The sequence below is a fragment of the Pan troglodytes genome, chromosome 16, assembly GCF_028858775.2.
Source record: "Pan troglodytes isolate AG18354 chromosome 16, NHGRI_mPanTro3-v2.0_pri, whole genome shotgun sequence".
In the NCBI taxonomy this organism is placed as follows: domain Eukaryota; kingdom Metazoa; phylum Chordata; class Mammalia; order Primates; family Hominidae; genus Pan; species Pan troglodytes.
In genome coordinates, this window is record NC_072414.2 from 49,223,521 (window position 1) to 49,248,818 (window position 25,298).

Consider the following 25,298-nt stretch of genomic DNA (forward strand, 5'->3'; position numbering starts at 1 on the left):
TTAGGCATGAGAATGGCTTGAGCCCGGGAGGTGGAGGTTGCAGTGAGCCAAGATTGCACCAGTGCACTCCAGCCTGGGCAACAAAACAGGACTTTGAGACACACACACACACGCGCACACACACACACTTTAAGATTGGTGTGGACACCTGGTATCATCTATGCCAGTGGATCACAGCTTGAATCTTGAATCTTGAATACAACAAGATTCAAAATACATCAGAAAAACCTAACAAATTCTGTGGATTCTATAGTTTACCAAAATAAAATGGTAATTAAACATCAGGTTTCTTTCACTGGAATTATTTCAGCTCAGTATGGCAATGCTTCATTTACCTTTTAATCTGAAGTTCTGAACTGCAGTTACATGGCTTTGAGTTTTCTTTTTTGCTTTTGTTCATTTGTTGTTGTTGTTGTTGTTGTTGTTTTTCTAGAGACGGTCTCTCTCTGTCACCCTCGCTAGAGTACAGTGGCACAATCATAGCTCACTGCAGGCATGAACTCCTGGGCTGAAGCGATCCTCCCACCTCAGTCTCCTAGGTAGCTGGGATTACAGGTGCACACCACCCAGCGAATTTTTTAACTTTTTGTAGAGGCGGGTCTTGCCATGTTGCCGAGGCTGGTCTCAAACTCCTGGGCTCAAGGGATCTTCCCACCTTGGCCTCCCAAAGTGGTAGGATTACAGGCATGAGCCACCATACCCTGCCTTGATTTTTCCTTTTAAGAGAGAAAAATATTTATCATAATAGAATTTTTAAAAAAGAGTCTGAGAAACAAAAATCTTTCAAAATAGGAATTCAGAGTTTTGGGGTGGAGTGCATAATAAAATGTTTTATTAGTGGTGAAATGGCTAGGAAGTCTTTGGCCTAGTTTAATGATTTAATGCCTGCATTTTACAGAAATGGAAAATTAGGCTCAGGGAGAGTCAACGACCTACCCTAAGCTCTCTTGCCTCCTGAGAGGCAGAGCTGAAACCTGGATCCCTGTCTCCTGACTCCCAGTTTAGTGCTCTTTGGCGTTACATGATATAACTCCACAGTTTTCTGGGACCTGAGTAGCCCATCTTATATTACATAGAATACTAATGAATGATAGGGAGAATACTTGTGCCCTACTGCATACACGTGTGCTACTGCCAAGTTTTGTATCTGTTTCCCAGTGTCTGTTTAGGGACACTTGTCATTGTTAGGAATAGTGAAGCATAACCAAATACTGGTCAAGCACTGCTTGTTTTGCATTGTTCTTTGTTGAAAATGTATGACTGACACCATTTCCCATCTTTTTCCCTGTTGATGTCACTCTTCTTAGATGTCTTTTCAAAGTGAAGTATTTTTTGGCTTTTGTTGAGAATGGTCACCAGAATTTACTAATAAGAAACCATTCTTAAAAGATACGTCTTTTCATAAATTCAAGATCTGTATGATTTCTTCCAGTGAATATAGCAAAAATTAGCTTTGCTTTTTTACTTTATTATCACAAATGTGAGGCAGGATGTTTTGGTAGACTTAACATTTATTTAGAGGTAAGAAGTATTAAAAAATTAATACCACTAGCAAGAATTTTTACTGAAACAAAAATATAGATTGGGGACCAAAAAATAACTTAATGTATAAGTTACTTACAGCTTTGGATTGCAGATTCTTGAAATGGTTCTGGGCTAAGATGCAGATGTTAACTTCTGGTCTTTTAAAAAATAAATTTAAAATAGAATAGAATATCTTGGTGCTGTTCCATTTCTCATAAATTGAAAGGATCTGATGTCTTCCAGTTCAGAAGAAAAAAAAATCGCACAGGCCAAAAGAAGAAACAAAAAAACAGGTGGCACTTTCTTTAAGAGACAGCTAATTCGACCCAAGACATCATGTTCACAAAAATTATTTAGCTTTACAGATGATTTTGAATGATAGCTTTGTCTGCCTACAGTTTTGTTTTGTTGTTAGATTGCCTAACGAGTCAATAGCGCAAAGCCTTGTGTCAGTCTTGAAAGCTCTTCAGAAGTGCTGGTTTCTTAAGGAATTTAAAAACCTGAGGGTCATCCTCATCGTTTTTTTTTAATGTGTGCATACACACACCATTAGGCAGTCCTTTGATTATAGAGCCATCTGCAGGAAAATTATCAAGTTGCAACATAGTTAATGATTCTCTTACTGTGTTACTTCAAGTGGTAAATGAGAAGTGACAAACTGCAATTCACGTAGGGAAGGAAAGGGGAAAGAAAGGGACAGCCAAGAGATGCAGGGGCAGGGGGACCCCCCCTCTTTAATTTTTCAAAGAAAACTGCTTTGTCATTGTGAGTTTGTGATCAAAAGAAACATGCAATTTGCTTCAGATTTTACATATTCTCAGTAATTATATAGTTCTGTCTCATTTGAAGGGTTATCTAATGATTGCCTTTTAGAAGCTTTGTATGATCTGTCAGTTCTGTTCATGTTGATGTCGGAGGGATACAATTTATTCACCTCAGAAAGAGATTTATTTGCTTTCTTCTCCAGGAGGTATGGCTGTTTTTACATATCCTCATTATAGTCGTATGGTTGTCAAAAGGAAATTAATTGTTCTTTTGCCTTAAAAATGCAGTTTACAGAGGTGATTGTTTCCATTGGCTGTATAGGTAGGTGTTTTCTGTTTTGTTAATCATTAAGCATTTCTAAAACTCAATTCAGACTTGAGATATTTGTAAAGAAACAGTATGACATCTGATATCCTGTATCTGAGACAGATGCTATTTTACGAATTTTAGCATGTGTCTTTACATTGTGTTGAGAAATGTATATTTATATGTGTTGATATCCAAATAAATTATTTACCAGTACTCAGACTAATCGTTAATATCCACTGGTTATTGGTTTGGTTAAGATTTTGGTAATCACAATTGAGGCTTAATTGGAACAGTTTTTTTCATGGAGTGCCACTTGAGTAAAGATCACAAAAATCAAGTCTTTGATTTTTAAGATTTTCATACAGTGGAAAGATAGTAATTAGAAGCCTTTTTACTGATAGACTGGGTTATCAGCAAGATGGGAGTGATTGTTGAATTAAAAGATGCACTATTGATTTTAGTTCAATAACACTATTAACTTTAAATAATATGCATTGAATGCTAGTGGATTGGTTTGAAAATGATGCATTGTTTCACTGGAGTTTTATATTCTTGATTTCTTTCTTGCAGAAGTAAATTTTCTAAAAGGTGAGGATATTAGAAAAACCAGAAGAACAACTTTCTGAACATATTTACAAAGTAGCATATACTACCAGAGAAGTCTGCAATATAATGTTCAGATATAAAACCTGGAATTTTGATGTCTGACTTAATTAGCAAGGCTAACTAAAATACTGCACATTTGAGAGACAGCATTCACTCACATGTCATCTTTTTACAAGGTAGATGAGGAAGAAGAGGCATTGGGGAAGGTTCTTTTGCTTTGAATTTGTTCAGTTACAGATTCTCTCACTGTCCTCTTAAATCTATCCTCACCCCTACCTCCCTTGCAGCCAATAATTTATTACTTACTGAGTTCATCCTTTAGGAAAATATAGAGTTCATTCGTGGAGTTATTCATGTGTCAGCTTTTAAGTTTGGCTTCATTTATTACTCTGAAAGTCTGTTTTCCAAGATTTGATTCACTTAGAAATAATGTTGAAACTTTTCGTGAGGAATCTTATGAGTGGGTTTTAGGTTTACTTTTCCAGCCAGATCTTCTGGCTTTTGGGACAGTGGAATGTTGCCTGTTTGTTTTAGAAGAATATACAGTAAGATTAACCACTAACTGGCCTATGTTAACTAATTCAAGATACATAATTCACTTCAATGAAAAATTTTCTTTCAAAAACTATTTAGAATTTTGTGTTACCTTTAGAAACATTCTTGCTTACGGATCATTTAAAAATAGCTATAACTGTTATAGTGATCCAAATATCAGGATAAAAATGAGCTAATAAAGTAGATAAAAATACTGCGTGGATAACTCTAAGAAATTTTATATAGCTCTCCAAGGAAGATCTGTTTCCCAATCAACAGAAAAGTAAGATGGAAGAGGGAAATTTTGCCTGGAAGCCTGGAATTTAAACTGAAGTTTCCAGAGAGCTCTTACTTGGTAGACTTTTTGAAAACATCTTTTCCTATATCGTCAGTAAAGAAGTAACTTGTTTAGGCAAAGTACATTATGGCTTTTTCTTGCCTAGTTTAGGTCTGTGCTTAGTAACTAGTGGAATAGCAGCAAACATAACATCCTGATAACATTTGGGAGGAAAAGCCATATTTGAAAATTGGTGAAATGCAATAATCTTTAAACCAGGAATCATCAGTTTGCTAATAAAAGGTATATGGCTCCAAGTTATGTATTTTTTCAGGGTCCTCTGGCATTTTCACTAGTCATTTTGCTAGTGTGTACAATGATTCCTATCTTGCTGTGAAACTTGGTGATTTTTTTATGTTGTTGAACTAGGTGACATGAATATTGAGTCAGATCACATAATCTTAGAGTAACACATAAGTGATTATGTAGAGTTGTGGGTGGAAACAATTCTGGATAAAAAGTGCATGACAGTTCAGAACTCCTGTGCAGGCAGCCTGTCTGAAATCAGGTTTAAAAATTGGCCCTGTCTCCAGCTGACTCGTTTTGTCAGACTGAGTCATAGGATTAACCCTTGACATGTTCCTTTAAAAAAAAAAAAAAAAAAAAAAAAGCAAAGATTAAACAACTGCATTTACTAAAGCAGCACTTGATCCATCTATATGCATTTTTTTCCTGTAATATGATTCTCCTTAGGACAAGAAATTGTGCTACAGCTGTTGCATAGATTAAATTAATTTTTAAAAAATTGGGAGCAGAGAAGAAAAGATTTTATTATACAAGATAATTTATAATGGCAATCAAGCAATGACCATCTACATCAAACAGTTTTAGTTTTTTGGGGGGGTAAGGCAGACTTCAAGAAAAATGCTGTTTTGGAGTGACAAAAGACTTTTCCATAGCATACAAGTAGAATATAGGGGCATTTTATGTAGATTACCACCAGTTTTGTTGATGATTTACTCTTTTTGAAGAATGAGATTTTAATATCATATAATTATAGATACAGGCATAGAGTTTTGTTGTTGTTTTTTTTTTAAGTTTTTATATCTATGCTCAATTTAGGCAGTAGTGTATACCAAGTGACTATGGTTTGTATTGGCAGGGGAGGTCTTACCTACACATGTACGAGTTTTATATTTATGTTTTTTAGGAGAATAATGAAAAGTAGAAGCAAAAGCTTTTAATTAGTTACTCAACTCTCTTTACAAATTATGTTTCACATTCAGGTTTCATGTTTAACACTAAATCTTACTTAGGTGTTTAATAAACTGATTAGGTTTGTGCAAAAGTAACTGTGTTTTTTTCCATTAAAGAAATTTGATTATACTATTTGGCTTTTACAATGAATTTCTTTTTTATCTGAATGTATGTTTATTCTCTTCAGATTATCATATAATTGCCTCTAAAATAAAGAACTGGTGTTAAAATATTAAAATTTTCATTGTGCTTTAATAACCAAGGTTGCTTAGTTGGGTTTACATTATGATGTTTGTTTTATCAAACAACGTAGTAAGTACCCTCTCTGTTTTCTGCCCGGCATCAGAGAAATGGGCTTAACTGTCATAGGTGGATGTTTTTTAACCAATATAAGAAAGTTTTCTCAGATTGAAGCGATGATTATAAAAATGTTGAAGTATTGTCAGTGCTTTGTGGCTCCCCTCTTCTCCCTATTCCTCCTCAATTTCTATTGAAAAGTAAGTGTTATTTTTAATAATTAATAGAAAAAGAAAATTTTGATTCGATTTGGTTTGATTTTCCTTTTTTTTTTGTTTGTTTTGAGAGTAGCCGATCTGTCAGTAGAGAAAGACTGTGTATGGAAGACTAAAATTTACTTGAATGGTTTTAAGGCATGCTATTGTTAATTGTAAATCAAAGCTTTTTACACAGTTCTCCAAGGATTGAAATGGGTCTTTGTGGTCTCTCAGGAGGGAGGAAGTTACAAACCACTCTGCAGACTGGCATTTTAATAGTCTGCTGTACAGCAATGTTCTTTTGCAGCTGCTGCTTAGCCTTTTCTATATCTGGAGAGTGTGGGGAGGTTTTATTGTTGTTCCAATACTATCAGCTTTTAAAACATCGTGAAGTTAGTTGCCCTTATTGTCTGATTTAGTTTCGTTACTATAATTTGATCAATATGTTAATAAAAATGAGGTTGGGGGGATAGTGGGTCCCTTATAGTATATTCCTAGAATATTTCACAAAGGATTTCTGCTTCATGAAAGGTACCTTTAAAAAAAGTGATGTGCCCCCTTTTGCAGCTTGTGAGCTCTCCTCTGATTAATACAATCCCGTTAGAACCTACAAGGCATAGAGGGAAGGATAGTACAAAGAAGTTTTGATGAAGGGAAATGACACAAAAAGGGAAAGTTGCTATTCTGTTTTTCCAGGTTGTAATTACAGCAAACGATTGATTGGAAAACATTTAAATAGCAAAACGTGTCTGTGTAAGAGACACATGTTTCTGTAGACAACTTTTAAAACCTTTTGACTTCAAAGTATGAGTTAGAAATGTCTGTAAGACATTTATTCCCACACTTCTTATTTTTCCTTTCTGAGAAATGTGAGCATTAGCATAAAAATATGAATATACAAAGTATTAAGAACAATAATAAACTTAGAGGAAAGACTTGTAGAAAACTGTTTAGTTTATTCTCTCATACTTTATATGAAAGATGTGTGAATTTTTTTTTTAAGAACAGTCCTATTGCAAGACATTATAAACTTTTGATTGGTGTTGTGTATGAAGAATTCAAGGAGCTTTATAACTGAAAATCTGTATTATTAAGTGTTTCCATTTTAAAAACAGGTAATTTATTTTCAAGATAATCTATATGATTTTTGGACTAAGCTTTTTAATAAAATGTGTTCCTTTCAGTTTTCCTCAACATAATTTTTGTAGCTTAAAGTATGGTTTGTTCTAGCTAGTTAAGAGGTATTTGCATGATGGTCTGCTTTCTCCAGGAAGTGATTTTATACAAGATTTAACTGTCTAGATCCTTCTCGTTACACATGATTCAGTGTTTCCAATTCCTGATTACTTGATCGTGTGTTTATCAAAGTTGAAGCAACTTTAGACCATGCCAGATGGTAACGCTGGAGGTGTAGCAAGCTAGGTTTCTCTGCCACAAGTGCTCTAATTTAATTAAAACTAAAAACAGATTAGCAGAAAATCTGTCAGTATGCCTTCCTTTTGTGTGTGTATATATGTATATGTGAGACAAATCTAATAATTTCTTGGGTTATTTTTATTCAGGGCATATTTATTTAGCACTTAAAAGTGACTTGCATTTTTTTAATACCTCAAATTTTGTCTTATTGGTATCCTCCACCAATGCAAGGACTTGATGGAAATTGAAAGAGGTTACTTACAGCATAAACCCTCCCTCTGTGCTCTGTGAGTTGGTTCAGTCCTATTTTGCATAAGTTCCTTTTGAGTAGATCCATGTGTGAATGCATAGTACTGAAGACTTACTCCCTTTGCCTGTGTGGATATATGTCTTGGAGAGAGACTGTGTGCATTAGCTACAAATAGTAACATTTTCAAAATCAACATGTATTGTGCTTATCCTGTCCCTGGAATGGGCAGCAATTCTTTGATGTATTACTACAATGGGAAAACGGTAAGCCTTTTTCTTTGTTTCTATAGCTTCTAACTCACTTGTTTAAAGGAAAGCAGTATACATTAATCGCTTTTTACTAAAATCTGTGAGGTTTTGTTTTATCCTTTTATGCAATGTATTAGATTGTAGATTTCTTTTTTTTTCGGGGGGGGGGACGGAGTCTTACCCTGTCACCCAGGATGGAGTGCAGTGGCTCGATCTCAGCTCACTGCAACCTTCGCCTCCCGGGTTCAAGCGATTCTCCCGCCTCAGCCTCCCGAGTAGCTGGGATTACAGACACCCGCCACCATGCCCAGCTAATTTTTGTATTTTTAGTAGAGACGCGGTTTTATCATGTTGGCCAGGCTGGTCTTGAACTCCTGACCTCAGGTGATCCACCCGCCTCGGCCTCCCAAAGTGCTGGAATTACAGGCGTGAGCCACCGCGCCCAGCCTAGATTGTAGATTTCTTTAGAAGTAGTGTCAGTAAAGTCCTGTCTGCTACATAGCTACTCAATAGTTGTTGGCTTTCATTTTATTTTTAAGATAGCATAGAAAATAAACTTGAGTTTCTGAGTTGTTATTAGCCTGATATCTTTACTAGCAATGAGCTTGAAAGTACATTTGTTTTTATGTTTTCATATATTGTGAACAAATCCTTACATAAAATATGTATATACACACATATGTATTGAGAATTATTTGATGCTTTGTAGATGGAAGGAAAAGATGAAAGTCATCTAGGATATTCATTAAAATAACAAGTATGAAGCTCTGGTAATGATTAGGGAAGCAGTCAGCTAGTAAGGGCCGTATTTCCTGTTTAGAGTTTCAGGTCCAGAGCCTGACTTTTCTGGGATACCATCTGTTTCCAATCAAACTAGAATTTTGACCTTGTGTGGATTCATGAAATAAATCACTGTTTTTTAAAAGAATGCATTTATACATTTTCCAAAGAATGCACTGTACTTCTGGTTGATTTATAGCAAGCACATGACTAGGTGTTTTAAAATAATACTTTTTTGTTTTGCTAAACAAGAGTTCTATTCTTTAAATTAATTACCTAATGTTAATAATTTACTGTGTTTCTACAAAAAAATCTATAAGCCAGAGGATTTTATATATTCTAAAAAAAAGAGTAAACTCGGAAAGTTTCAATAGGAGCTATCTTTGTAAGATACTTGATAAATATTATTAAAAGGTACACTAATGAATAACAGTGTTGGTTTATGTCAGAAACTCAGTGTTTTCCTTCTAAATCTTTCACAAATAATTTTACCCTCAGGTGTCTTATGAAAAAATGCATATATGGGCTTAGTGAAGGGGGAGAGGGGAGCATTTTTAATGTTAATGTTTTAAGTTATAGAGAATATTCAATTACATTTTACTAAAATAGGCTTAAAATTAGATATGGTTGTCTCTTCCCTTTTTATCACTTGGAAATGTTTTAAAGTAGCCTATGGCTACAACTAGGATACTAAGAACTAATAAAAGCACTTTTTCATTCACTGATTGCTTTAGTAAGGGCTCTTTGGACTGGGCCAGTGTTTGGTTGTGAACTTTTGGGTAAGCTTTCAAAAAAGATAAGCAAGTCAAAATATCTTTAAACTCATTAAAAAGTGTATGTTCAAGCTGCCCATATAAGCAGAGCTTTGGATAATGTAAGAAGTAGATTTAGATGGATGAGTGAAATTATTTAAGCTCTATATAATTTTCTTGCCAGGTGTCTTTCAAATGTGAAAATAATTTTCTTTTGTGTCTGATTTTAAGTAAAACAGTCTGAAGATGGTATGTGGGTATGTGTGTGGTGTGTGTGTGTGTGTGTGTGTGTGTGCACTTGTATAAGTTCAGTAAAATTAATTATGTAGGACCCTGAACCAGACTAACTCAAAGTGAGTTTAGATTTTATTCTTTGGAAAGCACAGGTTACTGTATTACATTTCTCTTTGTTCTACATTGGGAGGGGGGTAGGGGGAGCTTTGATAGTGGTATTTCCAGGCTTATGGTAGATGGCATAGCTGGTGTGGTAGAGAGCCTGGAAAAATTGATAGTCTGTGCCTAATATAGGTCAAAGGTGACTTTTATGTTCTGGAAAAATATATAAATAAAGAGATGATATGTTGGCTTAGTCCTCCAAATCATAAGACCCTAGACTTGTATGTATTTTATTTTTACCCACCTCTAGTTTTTAAAATTATTCTCTAGTAGTTATTAGAAGTCATTGGCAACATTATTATTTTGTAATGACTTCAGTTTTCTTCAATAAGAAAATTGTGGTATGCAATTACATTGTCTCAAGATTATATAAATGTATTATTTTAGTGTATATTGGGAAATGTCTGCTTGTCAATGCCTTAAAGTAAAAACTAGCACTTTCATTAACATTTCTAGACTCTTAAGTGAAATATATGTCTTCACTTAAGTTATAGAAGTTTAATATACTTCTTGTCGTGAACAGGTTAAATTTAAACTATTTAATCTCATTTTATAGATTTATTTTAAAATGATAGAACAAAATAATATTTTGAAATGCTAATAATAAGTTCACATTGATTCATTTTTAACATCCCATTTCAGGTTTTATGAGAGAGTGACAAACCCTAAGTGGTCCTGCTCTTAAACAGAAAGCTTTCTTTCCCTTTTTTCCAGTTTTTTTTTTTTTTTTAGTTTTCGAGTTGATTTCATATATTTAAGGGTATTTCAGATCTTTTAATAAAACTGAACAAACTCTAGGAAGAGACCAAAGAACTTTTTTATATTTTATTACCTAAAATTGTATGGCCAGTATTTTATTGTTGGATATGTAACAGACTTGGGCATATAGGTGTAGAAAAGAAAAGCCAAAAATGTTAATGCAGTTTTTCCTACTGCTTAAAAAGAGAAGGGGTTAATGTTTTGTATTATATGTAATTTTTGTGTAGCTGTATTCTGTATCACGTTGTAAGGTATTAATGTGGGTTTATAGTAAGTATGAAAATTAAAACTATTTTGTACCTTATACTGTTTTGAAATATAAAAAATAGGAGAGAACAGTGGGTTTCTGAGGTTCCTTCTTTATAAAGAACTCTGCCTGCATTCAGTTTTCTCATTAATTTGAGTAAATTTTGTCCTTTACACAGAAAGTGAGAAAAAAGTCTTGAGAGCAAAGGAAGGAAAAGTTTTGGGGGAAAAAAAGGACTCCCATTTTTTTCTTTTTTTTTTTTTTTTACTTTTAAGATTCTGGAGTGCCTTACTCCATTTTTCTGACCAGTCTCCATTTTTCTTAGTTTTGGGACTAAAGATGCTACAGAGTATTCCAGGTATAAAAATTGCCATACAAACAGACATGATGGCCTTTTCATTGTAAGAGGAAATTATTTTAATCTTCTGAGAAACAACACAGAAATCCAAGTTTTAAAATTCAAGCTAGATGCACATTTTGAATATTAAGCTTCTTTGAATGGAATCTGGGAAAAAAAAGAAACTAATGTGATTGTAAGGGCTATTCTGTGGGAGGAACTGTGCTGGGAACTTTGTTTATCTGATTTAATTTTCACAACCACTGTCATTTAGCTGTTACTAGCTCATTTTATAAATAAGGAAAATGAGGTTCAACCTCACCTATTTTGTAAGTACTGAGGTCAGAATTTGAACCCAGGTCTATCTGTCCCCCAAAAGCACATTTTCTCCTTTATATCATCCAAGGACATGTAAATTAGTCTCCATAACAAAGGGCCAAACTGAATTTATCCTGACTACCCATTTACATTAAAATATACTACATTGGATCCAATGTGTATTTGGATATGTAAAAATACATATATATACTACATTGGAAAGAAAACGTAACTGGGAAAAGCACAAGGCCACTCTTACAAATCTTTTGCATGTGTGGTCAGAGTAACAATTTCATGAATACTAATTGATGTGGTTAGTCAAGCAAATTTTTATCAACTTTTGTTTAAGAATTTAAAATTAAAACTTTCAGATATGTTTTAGCAAGTCTCCTCTTCTAATAGAATTAATCATACTGAAAATTGGTTTAGCCATGGTTTTGGCACCTGCCTACCAATGAATTTTTTTTTTTTTTTTTTTTGTAGAAATAGAGTAGCAAGTAAGTAAAATTACATTGTAAATACTTATAAGACTTATTTTTAAAACAAACATTTTCAGTTAATAAAAGAACAGAAACCAGTGTGACTGTATACAGCTGCATTTCTGTTCTGTTGGGGTATTTATTGCTAGTTAACATGAGAGAAGAATATACAATTAAATTAATTCACATTTCCAGACTGTCCATGGGCCCAAAAGAGTTAAATCTAACATTTTTTATAATAGGGAAAACATGAAGTCATTTTTAAAATCTCTTAATATAGAATGCTAAAGACATTGAATGACAGGGACTTCAGCATAAACCTACTTCACATTTTTCCCCTTTACCAAAAATATCTGAGACTATGGTGTGTGAGCCCAAGAAAGTTTTCTTATCTTGATTCAAGTGAGTACAAATACTAGTGAGTTAAAACTAGCTCCTGCTAGTTTTACATACTAGAGGGTATGTTGTCACTGGTCAACTTTATGAATGTTTTTGAGAGAAATTTGTGTTCCTTTCCACTTGTATATCAAAGGGGATCAGGTGCAATATTGTCGAATCTAAATTTTTTTTAAAGTAGGTAGGTAAGGTGTCAGTCATTGATTTGTTCAGTATATTATCCTAGCAAACAAGTTTCAAACCCTGTCCCTTAGAAATTCCATAATTGAAGAAAAACATTGAGATTATTAGAAAAATGATAGCACTTATCGTAGAAAATCAGTAATATGCCCAGTAATGTTAATTTAAGATTAACTAAAATGTGCTTGATTTTCCTAGAAAACCAGTGATGTGCCCAGTAATGTTAATTTAAGATTAATTTAAATGTGCTTAGAAGGAATTTTTCTCACAGTTGGAAACCAGTAATGTTCACCTGTGTTTGTTACACAGTAAGAGCAGCAGTTGATTTTAAAATGCTTTGTATGAAAACTAGAATCCATTTTTCTTACTGTTGTTAGAAAAGAAATTTTATTTTATTTTACCTGGAAAATAAACATGTCTCTGGAAGTTTTTGGAAAGAGATATTGGTCCTTTTACTTAGGAAACTGCTGAAAATATAAACACATATTTATCCCTTTTACAGAATTTCAAGTTGTATTTTTAACAGGCTAATTAGGTAAAAAGAATCTTCCGTGGAGATGGCTTGTATGTGCCTGAGTCAGTCTTTGTACTTTAGACGTTTTGCTTTATAATACCTGTGGTTTCAGTTCTTGTGGTATTTTTACTGGAACTATCTAAATATTTTCCCCCTCAGGCTTGAAATTACCATTAAAAACTCTAGTAGCAGATTGGAGTTTATGGCAGAATTTGCCATTTTATGTAATATGAAAATACTGAAAGCATTGAGATATTTATCAAATCTGTCATTTGTTGAAATATTCTTAGATATTGGGGAATTATTGAATTAGACTATCATTTTAATATTTATCTAGATTTTTAGGTTATTTTCTTTGGGATTACGTTGTTTAAATTTTGATTACGGAAGGAACAAGGAAAGTGAGAAGGCCTAAGTTTCAGAAATTTTTAAATGTTACCATTTAGGTTAATGATATATGCTTTTTTTTTTTTTTTTTTTTAAGACGGAGTCTTGCACTGTCGCCCAGACTGGAGTGCAGTGGCAATGGTGTGATCTCAGCTCACTGCAAGCTCCGCCTCCCAGGTTCACATCATTCTCCTGCCTCAGCCTCCTGACTAGCTGAGACTACAGGCGCCCGCCACCATGCCCGGCTAATTTTTTTTATTATTATTTTTAGTAGAGATGGGGTTTCACTGTGTTATCCAGGATGGTCTCGACCTCCTGACCTCATGATCCACCCACCTCGGCCTCCCAAAGTGCTGGGATTACAGGCGTGAGCCATTGCGCCCAGCCAAGGATATATGCTTTTTATCTGAGGATGTATATAAGATCAGTATTAATACAAAATAACAGATCAGAATGATCTGAAAATGATCAGAAAAATATATAGGAAATGGTTTTTAGGAAATGTCTTTAATTTTCTCTGATATCTTCCTAGCACTCTAATACAAATGGGTATAGTTATTAAAGCAAAATTTTATTTACTCTTCTTAAAAGAGCCTCTTTTTACTAAATTCCAATCCCATAAAATTGAGAAAGAGACATTGGTTGTATATATTGCTACGTGTGGAACTTGCATAGATTAATCAATTTATTTATTCATTTTTTTTTCTTTTATTATACTTTAAGTTTTAGGGTACATGTGCACAACGTGCAGGTTAGTTACATATGTATACATGTGCCATGTTTGGTGTGCTGCACCCATTAACTTGTCATTTAACATTAGGTATATCTCCTAATGCTATCCCTCCCCCCTCCCCCCAGATTAATCAATTTAAATTAAATTAATAATTTAAACACTAAAAATCTTTAAATTACCTAGTTTTTTGAATGCTGACTCTTAAATATACATATGCTTAAAATTATAGGCCTAGAGTCTTAATTACAGTTTTTTAATATAGGGTTTGACCTGGGTTGGGATATTCTTTTATTAATATTTCATTGACCTAGACCTTTTTTTTTTTCCTCCAGGTTTTAGGTACTTAGCTGGATCTTGTAAAGTTTTTATTGTTTAATACTAAATATAATTATATAAGATACCAGATAAAGTGGATGTTCCTGAATATAATATCATATTTTCATTTTAAAATTATGATGGCAGGGCAAGTTAGCCAAATAATTTTGTTATGTTTTGTTACTTTGGTAAATTGATGTAAATTATGCTGAATATAATTTCTGTTATTGGCACAGACCTTTCACATATTTGAGGCCCACATTAGCGTGTGTTAAAGTGTTTAATGATACTGAACATATGGGAACTTAAAGAGAACTGCTATTCAAACCATCTTGACAAAAGATCTAATAGAAGCCCAAACATAATGAAATCTTGGTAATTAGTTCTGTGTTGGACCATGTTCAGAAAAGTAGGTAGCCTTCTCCATACTTCTTTATTCCAAATTAGGTGAAGGTGTTCTCAAAATGTTTCAGAATGTAGGCTGACTTTGGTTTTCTTAGGCCTTGAAGCGCATAAGAATTCTAGAATATATTTCAAAATAATTTATACAATCTTAAACTGTTGGATAAGAAGGATCTAAATCTGCCTTGTTCGGTATAGTAAACAGTAGCCACAAGCAGTATTTAAATAAAATAAAATAAAATTTAAAATTCAGTTTCTCATTTGCACTATCCACATTTCAAGTGTTCAGTAGTCATGTGACTGATAGCTACTGTATTGTACAGCATAGATACGGAACATTTCCATCATCACAGAAACCTATTGGACAATACTCATATAAAGCATTCTTCTCATTTTCTGTGGAAGGGTATCTCAATTAGGATATATAGCTATTGTCACATACTAAAGAAAATTCCCATCTCTTCATCCCTTGGTACCTTAAAAAGTATCAGCCACCACACAGGCTGTAGATCTGATTTTTAAAGTATGGATAATCACACCATGCTTTAACTTTGTCTTATCTGAATGTGACTAGATAAAAAGAAAAACTATCTTCTTTAGCAAAACCTCTGCTTCTTTGCATTTTTTCTCAATAACAGAAAGTCATTACGCCTCCCTGCCTCACAAGAATGTTTCCAGTATTAATTACAGGAAAGATGTATTGAAATCGAGAGCACAGTGCACAGCTCCAGCCTCTAGAGCTGAACAGAGTGTATGCCTTGAATTTGGGGTTATCCATATGACTAAACTGAATCATCTGAGCAGGAAAAAAGGGATCTGTCTTTGCCAGTTTGACTCAAATTTGTTGTATGAACTAAAACATTTTAAGGATAATTATGTAATCACTGTGAAGAGTAACTGTAAATATTCATCCCAAAGTATGCTATCCCTTTTTAAAAGTTGCTTTACGGTGAGTGTGATGAGGACATGCAAGATATGATTTATGTGATTGCGTTGTTTTCAACAGACTTAATGGTGAAGGGGAGGTATCTGTTAGATTTTCTATTTTATTCTTCCAAGTTAGAACCGTCTGTTCACCACACATTCAAAATTTTTCTTAACGCCATTCTTAGAGGGGAAAGTATAAGTGCTTGGAAAAAGAGTTGGTCCCATGGTAGCTACTGTGAGCTTGGCATTCTGAAAAGGAGGATAGAATTCTAAAGAAAATATCTACCACATTTTAATAGAACATCTTAAATTACTTAATTTTACCCTTTTTCTATTCTCTTTAAAATAGTTTGACTCCTGGTAGATTTTAATCATTTTAAAGCATATATATTCCTTTCTCTTAATTTTAAGATCGACTGTCATGATACAAAATCATCCTTCAGATTTAAACCAATGATTAGATCATTAACTAGGGGAAAAAAACTGGCATCTATGTTCAGGTGATCAGATGACATAAGCAGTCTGATTTTAATTTGTGGCCAGTACTGATTGTAACCAAGAGAGACTTGCTCTTTTTGTGGAATTGGCTGACTATTTCTCTACATCTGGAGTTAATAAAGCCTTTGAGACCACATCAGTTGTGCTTTGCCGCAAGAAGTCTTTGATCTGAAAAATCAAGACTGGCACAACTGCTGCTTCATAACATTGCATCTATGTTTTTGCAAGCTATAGTTAAGATACCAAAAGTAAAGTTATTTAGCTTATTTAGCCTGTGTTAGAAATGCTGGTAAATATACCTCTTTGAAAGCCATATATTTCAAAACATTCTTATGATGAAAATTTTGAACTCGTGTTAATACAAAATGATATAGTAGGATTTTTTTTTGCCATTTTCATTTATAAGGTCTGTCCTTTAAAAGTCCATTGTTTTCAAAATCTGTTTGAAAGAAATAGCATTAAAAACAAACTTTACCTCTAAAATGTGCCGTTTTCTCCATACAACTTCAAAATTTTTGTGTAAGGGAAGGCAGGTCTCTTTCTGTGCTTTGTGTGGTTTATCTTAGTTTTCTTGCTCTCCATGACAACCGTGAATAAACCATTTTCTGATCAGCATATTCTCTTTTATTTAGCAGCGATTTGTAAATCAGTAAAGTTTATCCTTTGACTTCCTTTTGTAATTGTAACCATTTTCAAAATTTAAAAATGTAAGTATATTAGTGTGTGAAATACAGTGAATTGAATGGGAATAAGGTTAAAGAAATATAAATTGATAAATTATGTAAAAATTTAAACTGACAAATTATGTCCATTTTTGTGTGAAATGACACATCAAAACTGGAGTGTTTTCATAATTATCAAGTATGAGAGACTTACATACTGTTTCAGTCTATAACCTGGATAAAATTAGAGAATTTTATATTTCATACTTACATATCAAGGATGATGTGTATAGTAAGTGCACATTTGTGATAAAAAGCATATGTTCGGGTGCTGTCTTCTAAATTTGATTCACATTGTACTTTCTGGCTAGGTCTGTGGATTTATTCTGTTTTTTTTGTTGTTCATGGTTTAGCTTGGCTTGAGGAAATCTATATAGAAAGGGGACAGAGGACTTCTAGCTAGGGCTAAGTTTAGAAGATGAAACTTGATTAAAAGAAAATAGTCCAAAGTTCCTTTCCTGAAAACCTTATCTGCCTATCATCCTGTACAATACATTGCAGACACATTGGTATATCGTCAGTTATTTTATTTCAACACAATCATTTGTGAAATACCTTTAAACCAGAAAAGTATGCTTAATATGTATGAGGAACAAACCATTTTATCTGCCATATTCCCCAAACTAGGGGATCCTTCTAGATGATTCTTGGGAATATACTGTATCTTTTCCAAGATTTCTCAGGTACCACAGATGTGTGTTTTTATCTCTGGGATGTGAAAGGTAGGAAACAAACCTGAATGCCAGTCCATTTAAAAAAAAAAAAATCACCTGTGCCAGTATTATCAGGACTAGCACGAAGAGTAAAAATTGACTTTTTAACCTTTTATTTAGAATAAACTGTATATATAACTAAGCTCATGTTAGACGAAAACTGTAATGAACAGCATTTGAGTAGTGAACAGGTAATATTTAGCAACATAACTACTCCTATTAGAATGAAAGGTGATACTGTTAGCTATAACTTACTGCCTGCATACTTCGTACAAGGCACTGTGCTAAACATTTTATATATAATTTCATCTGATCTGCCCATCAGTCTCCTCATGCAAATAGTGTTAACACCATTTTACAAAAGAGGGAATTGAATCTTGGGAAGATTAGGGTAATTTGCAAGGGGTCTTTACAGTTAATACCTCCAAGAAAGAATAAATTAATATAATTGACAGTTTAGGTAAATAAAAAGTTGGGATCCCATTTTAATCTTGGTGCGCTTCCTTAACTCTTTTTCTATTATTAGTCTATAGAAATATATGCTTGGGGTAAAATATCAAATTATGTAGAAGAACATAAAGTAAAAGTCCTCCTTCCCAATTCGAAGTCCAAAGAGGTAACCATTATCGGGTTTCTTGTGTGTAATTCTAGAAATTTTGTATGCTTATGCAAACAAATTAATATATGATTTTTAAAATACATGCTTCCATAATGTTAATGTTATTCTGTTTCAGTCAACACTTAAAATTTTTATTTTGTTGAATTTTTTGTATCATTTCAAACTAAAACAAAATAATTAGTTTGTTTCATACACTGCTCACAATAGCTTACCTTTCTCTTCTTCCTGACTTCTGGTTTACTTTTATAGACTGTGCATCACTTTAGATAGTATTTGTTTTCCACCTTTGTTTCAATAGTTATGAGAATAGTGTGATCACATTTTGATCATTAAGGTTATTTGGCTGCCCATTTCGTTTTCCAGAGGAATGCAAATGTTGGCCATTTGCTAATTCAAAATGTTTATAGTTTGCTTATCTAAAGCAAGGGTTTATCAAAGGAAATTAATACTGCTCTAACAAATTAAATGAGATTTTTCTTAAAGCTTTGCCAGACTTGAAAGTGTACTGGAAATGTGTTTTTAATTTATTTGCTAACTCTACCAAGTTAAGGAAGTTCCTGAACAATTGTGTTGTGCCTTTGGTAGTTACCCTTTAATAGTAACAAAGATAGCAATGTTTAATCAAACTCATGTTGATTTTATTTGGTGAATCTTGTAACACTGAAAAGAATGAATTTTATGAACCCAGGTTTTGTGTTATGCTGTATTCAAAGGACATTTGTTTGCTCGATCAGATTTTGAATCCTGAGCCTATTTGAGGTTTGTGTTTGGTAAGCCAGCTCAATGCTTATTCAGTCACTTGGTGTAACTGTCATACCAAGATGCATTACAGAGATATTTAGAGTAGTAGTTTTCCCTAATAACCAGCTTAAAAAAAAAAAAAACATGTGGATGGTAATTAAGTTTGACATTATTTATGTGGATTTAGGCAGTATTCTTTTCATTTGTGGTAGCCCTTTATAAAAATTAGATAGGCCTTTTTAAGCCCCTTACAGAATATAGAACTCATTTTATATAAGTAATATGATAGTCATTTACATTTTAATTAAATGTGCTGTTTAATTTTAAGGTATATGCACCATCCCCAAATTCAGATGATTTCAACCGTGAATCTCCTAGTTATCCATCTCCTAAGCCACCAACCAGTATGTTCGCTAGCACTTTCTTTATGCAAGGTAAGTACTACCAAACAATTGCCAAATACTACCGCAGTCATCTGTATATCAGCCAGTATTTTAAAGTATTAGGAAAGAGAATACCTATATTCAGGCCTTATTTAGGCATTTTTTTTGGCTAAAGTAAATTAAAATTTAGCTTTATAATTTTCCAGTGCTGTTTATTGCTGACTGCAATTTAATTGAATTATCTAGCAAACCATTGGAGTGCTGGTCCAGTACTGATTGAATTTATAAAGGTCTTAAATTGAGAAAAATTAATAGAGCTGTTCTTGCTCATTTTAGAATTTAAATGTATGAAAGCTGTTAACTCTAGTTTCTTGTTTAATTTATGGATTCATATCATGCCTAGAATTACCAATATAAAGAAAGAGTGAATATCATAGAACAGAGTAAGACTTGTTAAGAGAGAAAAAGTGTTGCATTTCCTTTAATTCATGTCTAGCAAATCATTTTTATTTGGTCTCCTGTGGTTTTGGACTATGGGAAGCAAATATATGGGAGCAATAAATCATTACATAAATGGTTCCTTGAATTTATATTGTTGAGTGAAGTCATTGCTGACACATTTCATTTGAAAGCTAACTATAATATGGTAATTATCAATTACTTAGTTTTACTATTAGAAAAACTTCTTTGTTCCACAGTTTCAAAATGTTTGATATAATGCACATTGCGTGTTATGGATTAATAACTTTCTGTGTATGTATAAGTATACCACTTAACTAAAAATAAATCTAACCTATTCCCAAATTTGGAATTTTTATTATCTTCCTTGATATGAATTTAGATCTTCTGAAGATTTTTATAATGGCCTGCCTATTACAGCTTAGATTACTTTTTTCCCTAACTAAAATGTTAATTTCTTCTTTTTAAATAGTAATTTTACAGTTTAGAGGGAAGAAAAGTGGGTAGAAGACTAGGTTGGAAAAGGGAGGAAAAATATCTGGAGGGTACCCCTTGAATTTTTATAAGCAACATCAAAATACAAGAAAATTTTTAGCTAAGGAAAATTTTATATTTCTCTTTTTGTCTTAGATGGGACCCACAATTCTTCTGACCTTTGGAGTTCATCAAATGGGATGAGCCAGCCTGGTTTTGGTGGAATTCTGGGGACCTCCACTTCCCACATGTCTCAATCCAGTAGTTATGGCAACCTTCATTCACATGACCGCTTGGTAGGCTATAACACGTGACTAGGATACAGCAACACTTTGTCCTCACTTGTGTTTCATTTTGGATTAGAAGTGTAAAATCTAAGTCTGCCAAAACTTCTGAAGTTTGAAGTACTTCAAGGCTTACCGCATTTACCATGCTTTTCTAAAAAATAAATGACAATAAGTAGTGTTCTTTAGCTGTAACTTGTAAATGCTCTTTTTGACCTGTTATCATAGTTGTCCATTTTACGTGAATATTATTCAGAAAATATATTTAATAGATCATATCTGTTTCCATCTAGAGTTATCCTCCACACTCAGTTTCACCAACAGACATAAACACGAGTCTTCCACCAATGTCCAGCTTTCATCGTGGCAGTACCAGCAGTTCACCTTACGTTGCTGCCTCACACACTCCTCCCATCAATGGATCAGACAGCATTCTAGGTGAGCTTTTTGAGTTGGCAAAACTTCCTAAAAGTTTGTGGACTTTCAGTGACCCCGATATCTTTATGTATATATGTATGTTTTTATATATATGTTATATATATGTATATATGTATATATGTTATATATGTATATGTGTGTTATATGTATATATGTGTTATATATATGTATATGTGTGTTATGTATATATGTGTGTATATGTTATGTATATATGTTATATATGTATATGTGTTATATATGTATATATGTGTATATATGTGTATATATGTATATATGTATATATGTGTATATATGTGTGTGTATATATATTTATGTTGTTTGTTTGTTTGTTTGAGACAGAGTCTCTCTCTCTCACCCAGGCTGGAGTGCAGTGGCACAGTCATGGCTCACTGCAGCCTCAACCTCCAAGGTTGAGGAGGTGATCCTCCTGCCTCAGCCTCCCCAGTAGCTGGGACTACAGGCATGTACCACCATACTCAGCTAATTTTTTTTTACTTTTTGTTGAGACAGGGTCTCATTATGTGGCCGGGGCTGGTCTGAAACTCCTGGCCTCTAGTGATCCTTCCACCTCGGCCTCCCACAATGCTAGCATTATAGACATGACCCACCACACATGGCCTCTTTTTTTATTTTTATTCATTTATGTGTTTATTTTTGAGACAGGGTCTCACTCTCAGCTCTCTCACTCTGTGGCTACAACCTCCGCCTCCAGGCTCAGGTGATAACCCAGCTTCAGCTTCCCAAGTAGCTGGGACTACAGGCACACACCACCATACCCAGCTAATTTTCCATTTTTAGCAGAGATGGGGTTTGTCCACATTTCTCAGACTGGCCTTGAACTCGTGGGCTCAACAGATCCGCCTGCCTCAACCTCCGAAAGTGCTGGGATTACAGGCATGAGCCACCACGCCTGGCCTTGGCCCCTCTTTCGATATATTTTTTAGTGTTGAATTTTAAAGTGAAAGACAGGAAGACAAGAAGCTTTTTTATTATCATCAATATAGACACTGGTAAAGAACTCATCTTTAGTTTATTAATAAGTACAACACGTGCACAGAGTATTCCCTAGTTTACTGTAAGAGATGTGAGATGATGATAGAGAACACCCTTGGAATAATGGCAGAGTGCTAAAATATAATACTTGCTTGTAAAATTCTTGATTTATTTCTCTATGAAATATCCAGGAACCAGAGGGAATGCTGCTGGAAGCTCACAGACAGGTGATGCACTTGGAAAGGCTTTGGCATCTGTGAGTATTGATTTTACACATTCTACTGAATGAATTTTACACTACTGAATACAGTGATTAGATTTTGTAGGTGATAAGTATCTAAAGAGTATAGATGTAACAAGATCAATTTCATTACACATTTAGAGTTATTCTCGGTTTGTATTGATATATGCCCTTAAATGCTATGCCTGTGGTACAGCAAATGCTGGGAAGAGGAAAAAGAAGTCATCTAAAGCACCAACTGCCAAGATTAATCATTAAATCTATTTCTTCTAAATACATAATTAGTAAGTGGCCCATTAAAATAAGTCAAGTGGAACCACAAAAGATAACTCAGTATTCTGATCCAGAGAATGAAGTACCTTTATAAGAAACTTTTCCAAGATCAAAAGCATTTTATGTACTGTATTTTTTTTAAAGTCAACTGCACCTGATTTACTCAAGGAATAGGAAATGAGAGCCTTCTCCCCAAAAAAGCCAGATTCATTGAAGAATCATGCTAAAATGAGTAAAAGTGATTTGAAGGAATCCGATAGTATTTTCTTGAGCAACTAGTTCACATACATCACATCAGAACATTAATGACAAAGCGGTGATTATATTTTAATATCTGATTCTTAAAACATTAAAATCTCTTCTTTCGGAATGCCAAAACTAGAAGGGAGAGCATTTTTCAGTAAATCTACAACAGTTTCAAATCTAATTATTAAAAAGGGGCACTTGTGCTTTGCGCTTCCTAAAATTTCACTTTAGATGATTTATTTTTCTTCTTGTTTTCTGAGTAGTATGCCTCTTAGAATTCCCACAGAATTGTCTTTTATTTTCTATGAAGTGCAATTAACTGTCAGATACATTTGTTGCCATTCATGGAGAAGGCAGAGCACCTTGCTACCTGAGTGGTAGGAAGCAACTGTTGAGCATTTAAGGAGATAAACCTCTTTGTATGTTGTTGGTGTAAATAAATTTTTCTCTACAGCTGAATACCAGCTTCTTGGAAAATGAAGCCAAGTCAGACTCTTTTACTACATAGTAGAGATGGAGCACACACAAAATGCAGCTCAGTGAATGTTTGTTGAATTCTCTCTTGGATCATATAATAATAATAGTAATGATAATAAGAAAACCCACAAAATATTTCAGCTGTAATTTGAATGCGCACCTATACTGAGCATTTACATGCCCTGTTTCATTTAATCCTCAAGAAAGCCCTGTAAGGTTGGCATTGTTATCCCCACATTACAGATGAGGAACTAAGGTTTAAAAGGTTAAGTAACTTGAGCTCAGAAAGATTAAGCAGCTTGCCCTAGGGGAATCATAAGCTAGCATGGATAAAGCCCATATATATTAGAACCCTGATCAGACCAGCTTCAGACTCTGCTCCTAACCACTGCTCCATACATCCAGAAAGTGCGGTGCTGTGGTAATTATCTTACAGGGTATTGATGAGAATGAAAGAAAATTGTCTCGCCCTTTTTTCAACTTACTGTCACCTGATGAAAATGACCTATTTAGGAAGAAAATTTTATTCTATACTAAATACCTGTGAGGTCTCCAGGTATTTGATTGGCTTGCCATATTCCTTCTCCTGATTCTGGAAGAGTCCAGTAACTGATATTTTACATGTAACAGGACAAATAACATTTGAACTTGCAGTGCTAGATAATTTTTTAAAATTTAACCTGCATTTTGGGGGCTTTTTTTCTCAAAGGTCATTTGTTTGTTTTATTAAAGAAAACTTCTATCAGGGAACCTTGGCCTACAGGCAGGCAAGAATTTGTGATGTTCTCAGTGGCCCTTCAAGTTCATTTTGTTACCCTTCACATCCTTGAGTATCTTCCCCTGTTATAAACAGCATACTAGCCAAACCAAAATGGCATTTGGAAAAGAAAACCCAAATTCACCGTGAATGGAATCCAGTGAAGAAATGTTTAATCTAGTTAGTGGGTGGGCTTTGGTTGTCATGGAAACTCAGCTCTGTCATCCTGTGTTGTTACTAGGCAGGAGCAGCCAGGTCATTCCATAAATCATTTCTGTCATAGCTGACGGTGATGCATTCCATCTGCTCCATCACTGCATGCCATAGTCTGCACATTTCAAATCCCTTCCTTCAATCCATCTGCTTCCCCACTTCCCAGGCGGACACCTCCCCAAATACATTCTTTTTCCAACTTTCCTTACAGACTCACATTCACTTTAATATATGTTTAGTGCACTCAAAACGTACTGAAAAAGAAAAACATTACATTATCTGGGGATAGGAAGGATTAGAAGAGATGAGGAGAAGGAAATTAATGAGGATTACATTTGAGAGTCTGACATGCATATCATAATTTTATGTCAGGTATTATAGATATTTTGAAAAGGTGACTATTTTGAAATTTTAAGTTCTTTAGAATGTGACGCTTTTAATATAGCATCTGGTTTTAGATGGAGAAACACTATGCTATTGTCATTAAAAATTAATTCTATTTCCCCAATTGTCTAATATATGTCTTAGAAGATCTTTCATATTGTGAAACATCAGAGGGTACAACCTTTGTTCTTCAGTTTAGGTATTAAAGAGCACACAGAATACTGTGTGATTAAACATGTAAGGCCAGATAATGCATTTGCAAAGGTTCCTTTATTTTAGGTTTAAGCCTGCATAATTGTGGTCTTAATCTCAGGATAGCAAGAAAGAGAATTGTACATGAAAGTATTTACACAAAGTTCCCAAAGCCCTGTGGATTATGCATTAGTTTAGATAAAAAAAAGAAAAAAAAAAAACCTAGGGTAGATAGAAGGAAAGGAAAATCTGGGTATTCGTGCCATTTCTAATGTGTTTCCCTGAACATTTGCCAGACAATAACCCTTTAAGATTGTGCCCGTGGAGAGTTATATAGAGGAAGAAACATCTGGTTTCTTTCGGTGCCTAATACCATATCAAAACACTTGGTCTTTAATTTAGAGGAGATCAAACAAGAAGACTGTTTAACTTTGTTGATTATATCAGACTTCTTTGTGATAATTTATGTTTTGATTTCTACCTCAGAGCAAAGGAAAGAGAGAGAGAGAGAGAGAGAGAGAGAGAGTGTGTGTGTGTGTGTGTGTGTGTATGTATGTGTGTATTAATCTGGATAAATGGTCAGTAGTCT

At 34.0% G+C, this 25,298-nt stretch overlaps 1 protein-coding gene across 27 annotated transcripts in view; it reads left to right on the forward strand.

Moving 5' to 3' along the window:
* TCF12 (transcription factor 12) overlaps positions 1 to 25,298 on the forward strand; it is a 366,336-nt gene that overhangs the window by 289,490 nt on the left and 51,548 nt on the right. For 24 of the 27 annotated variants that reach the window (XM_016927652.4, XM_063795006.1, XM_063795008.1 and 21 more), the window contains 4 exons: positions 19,224 to 19,329; positions 20,368 to 20,507; positions 20,789 to 20,933; positions 22,118 to 22,182. In XM_016927652.4, coding sequence (XP_016783141.1) covers positions 19,224 to 19,329; positions 20,368 to 20,507; positions 20,789 to 20,933; positions 22,118 to 22,182 — 456 coding nt within the window. Of the gene's footprint in view, positions 1 to 7,501; positions 7,696 to 19,223; positions 19,330 to 20,367; positions 20,508 to 20,788; positions 20,934 to 22,117; positions 22,183 to 25,298 lie in introns of those variants that run through there. The other 3 variants (XM_016927657.4, XM_003314688.6, XM_009429213.5) reach the window with 2 other exon arrangements.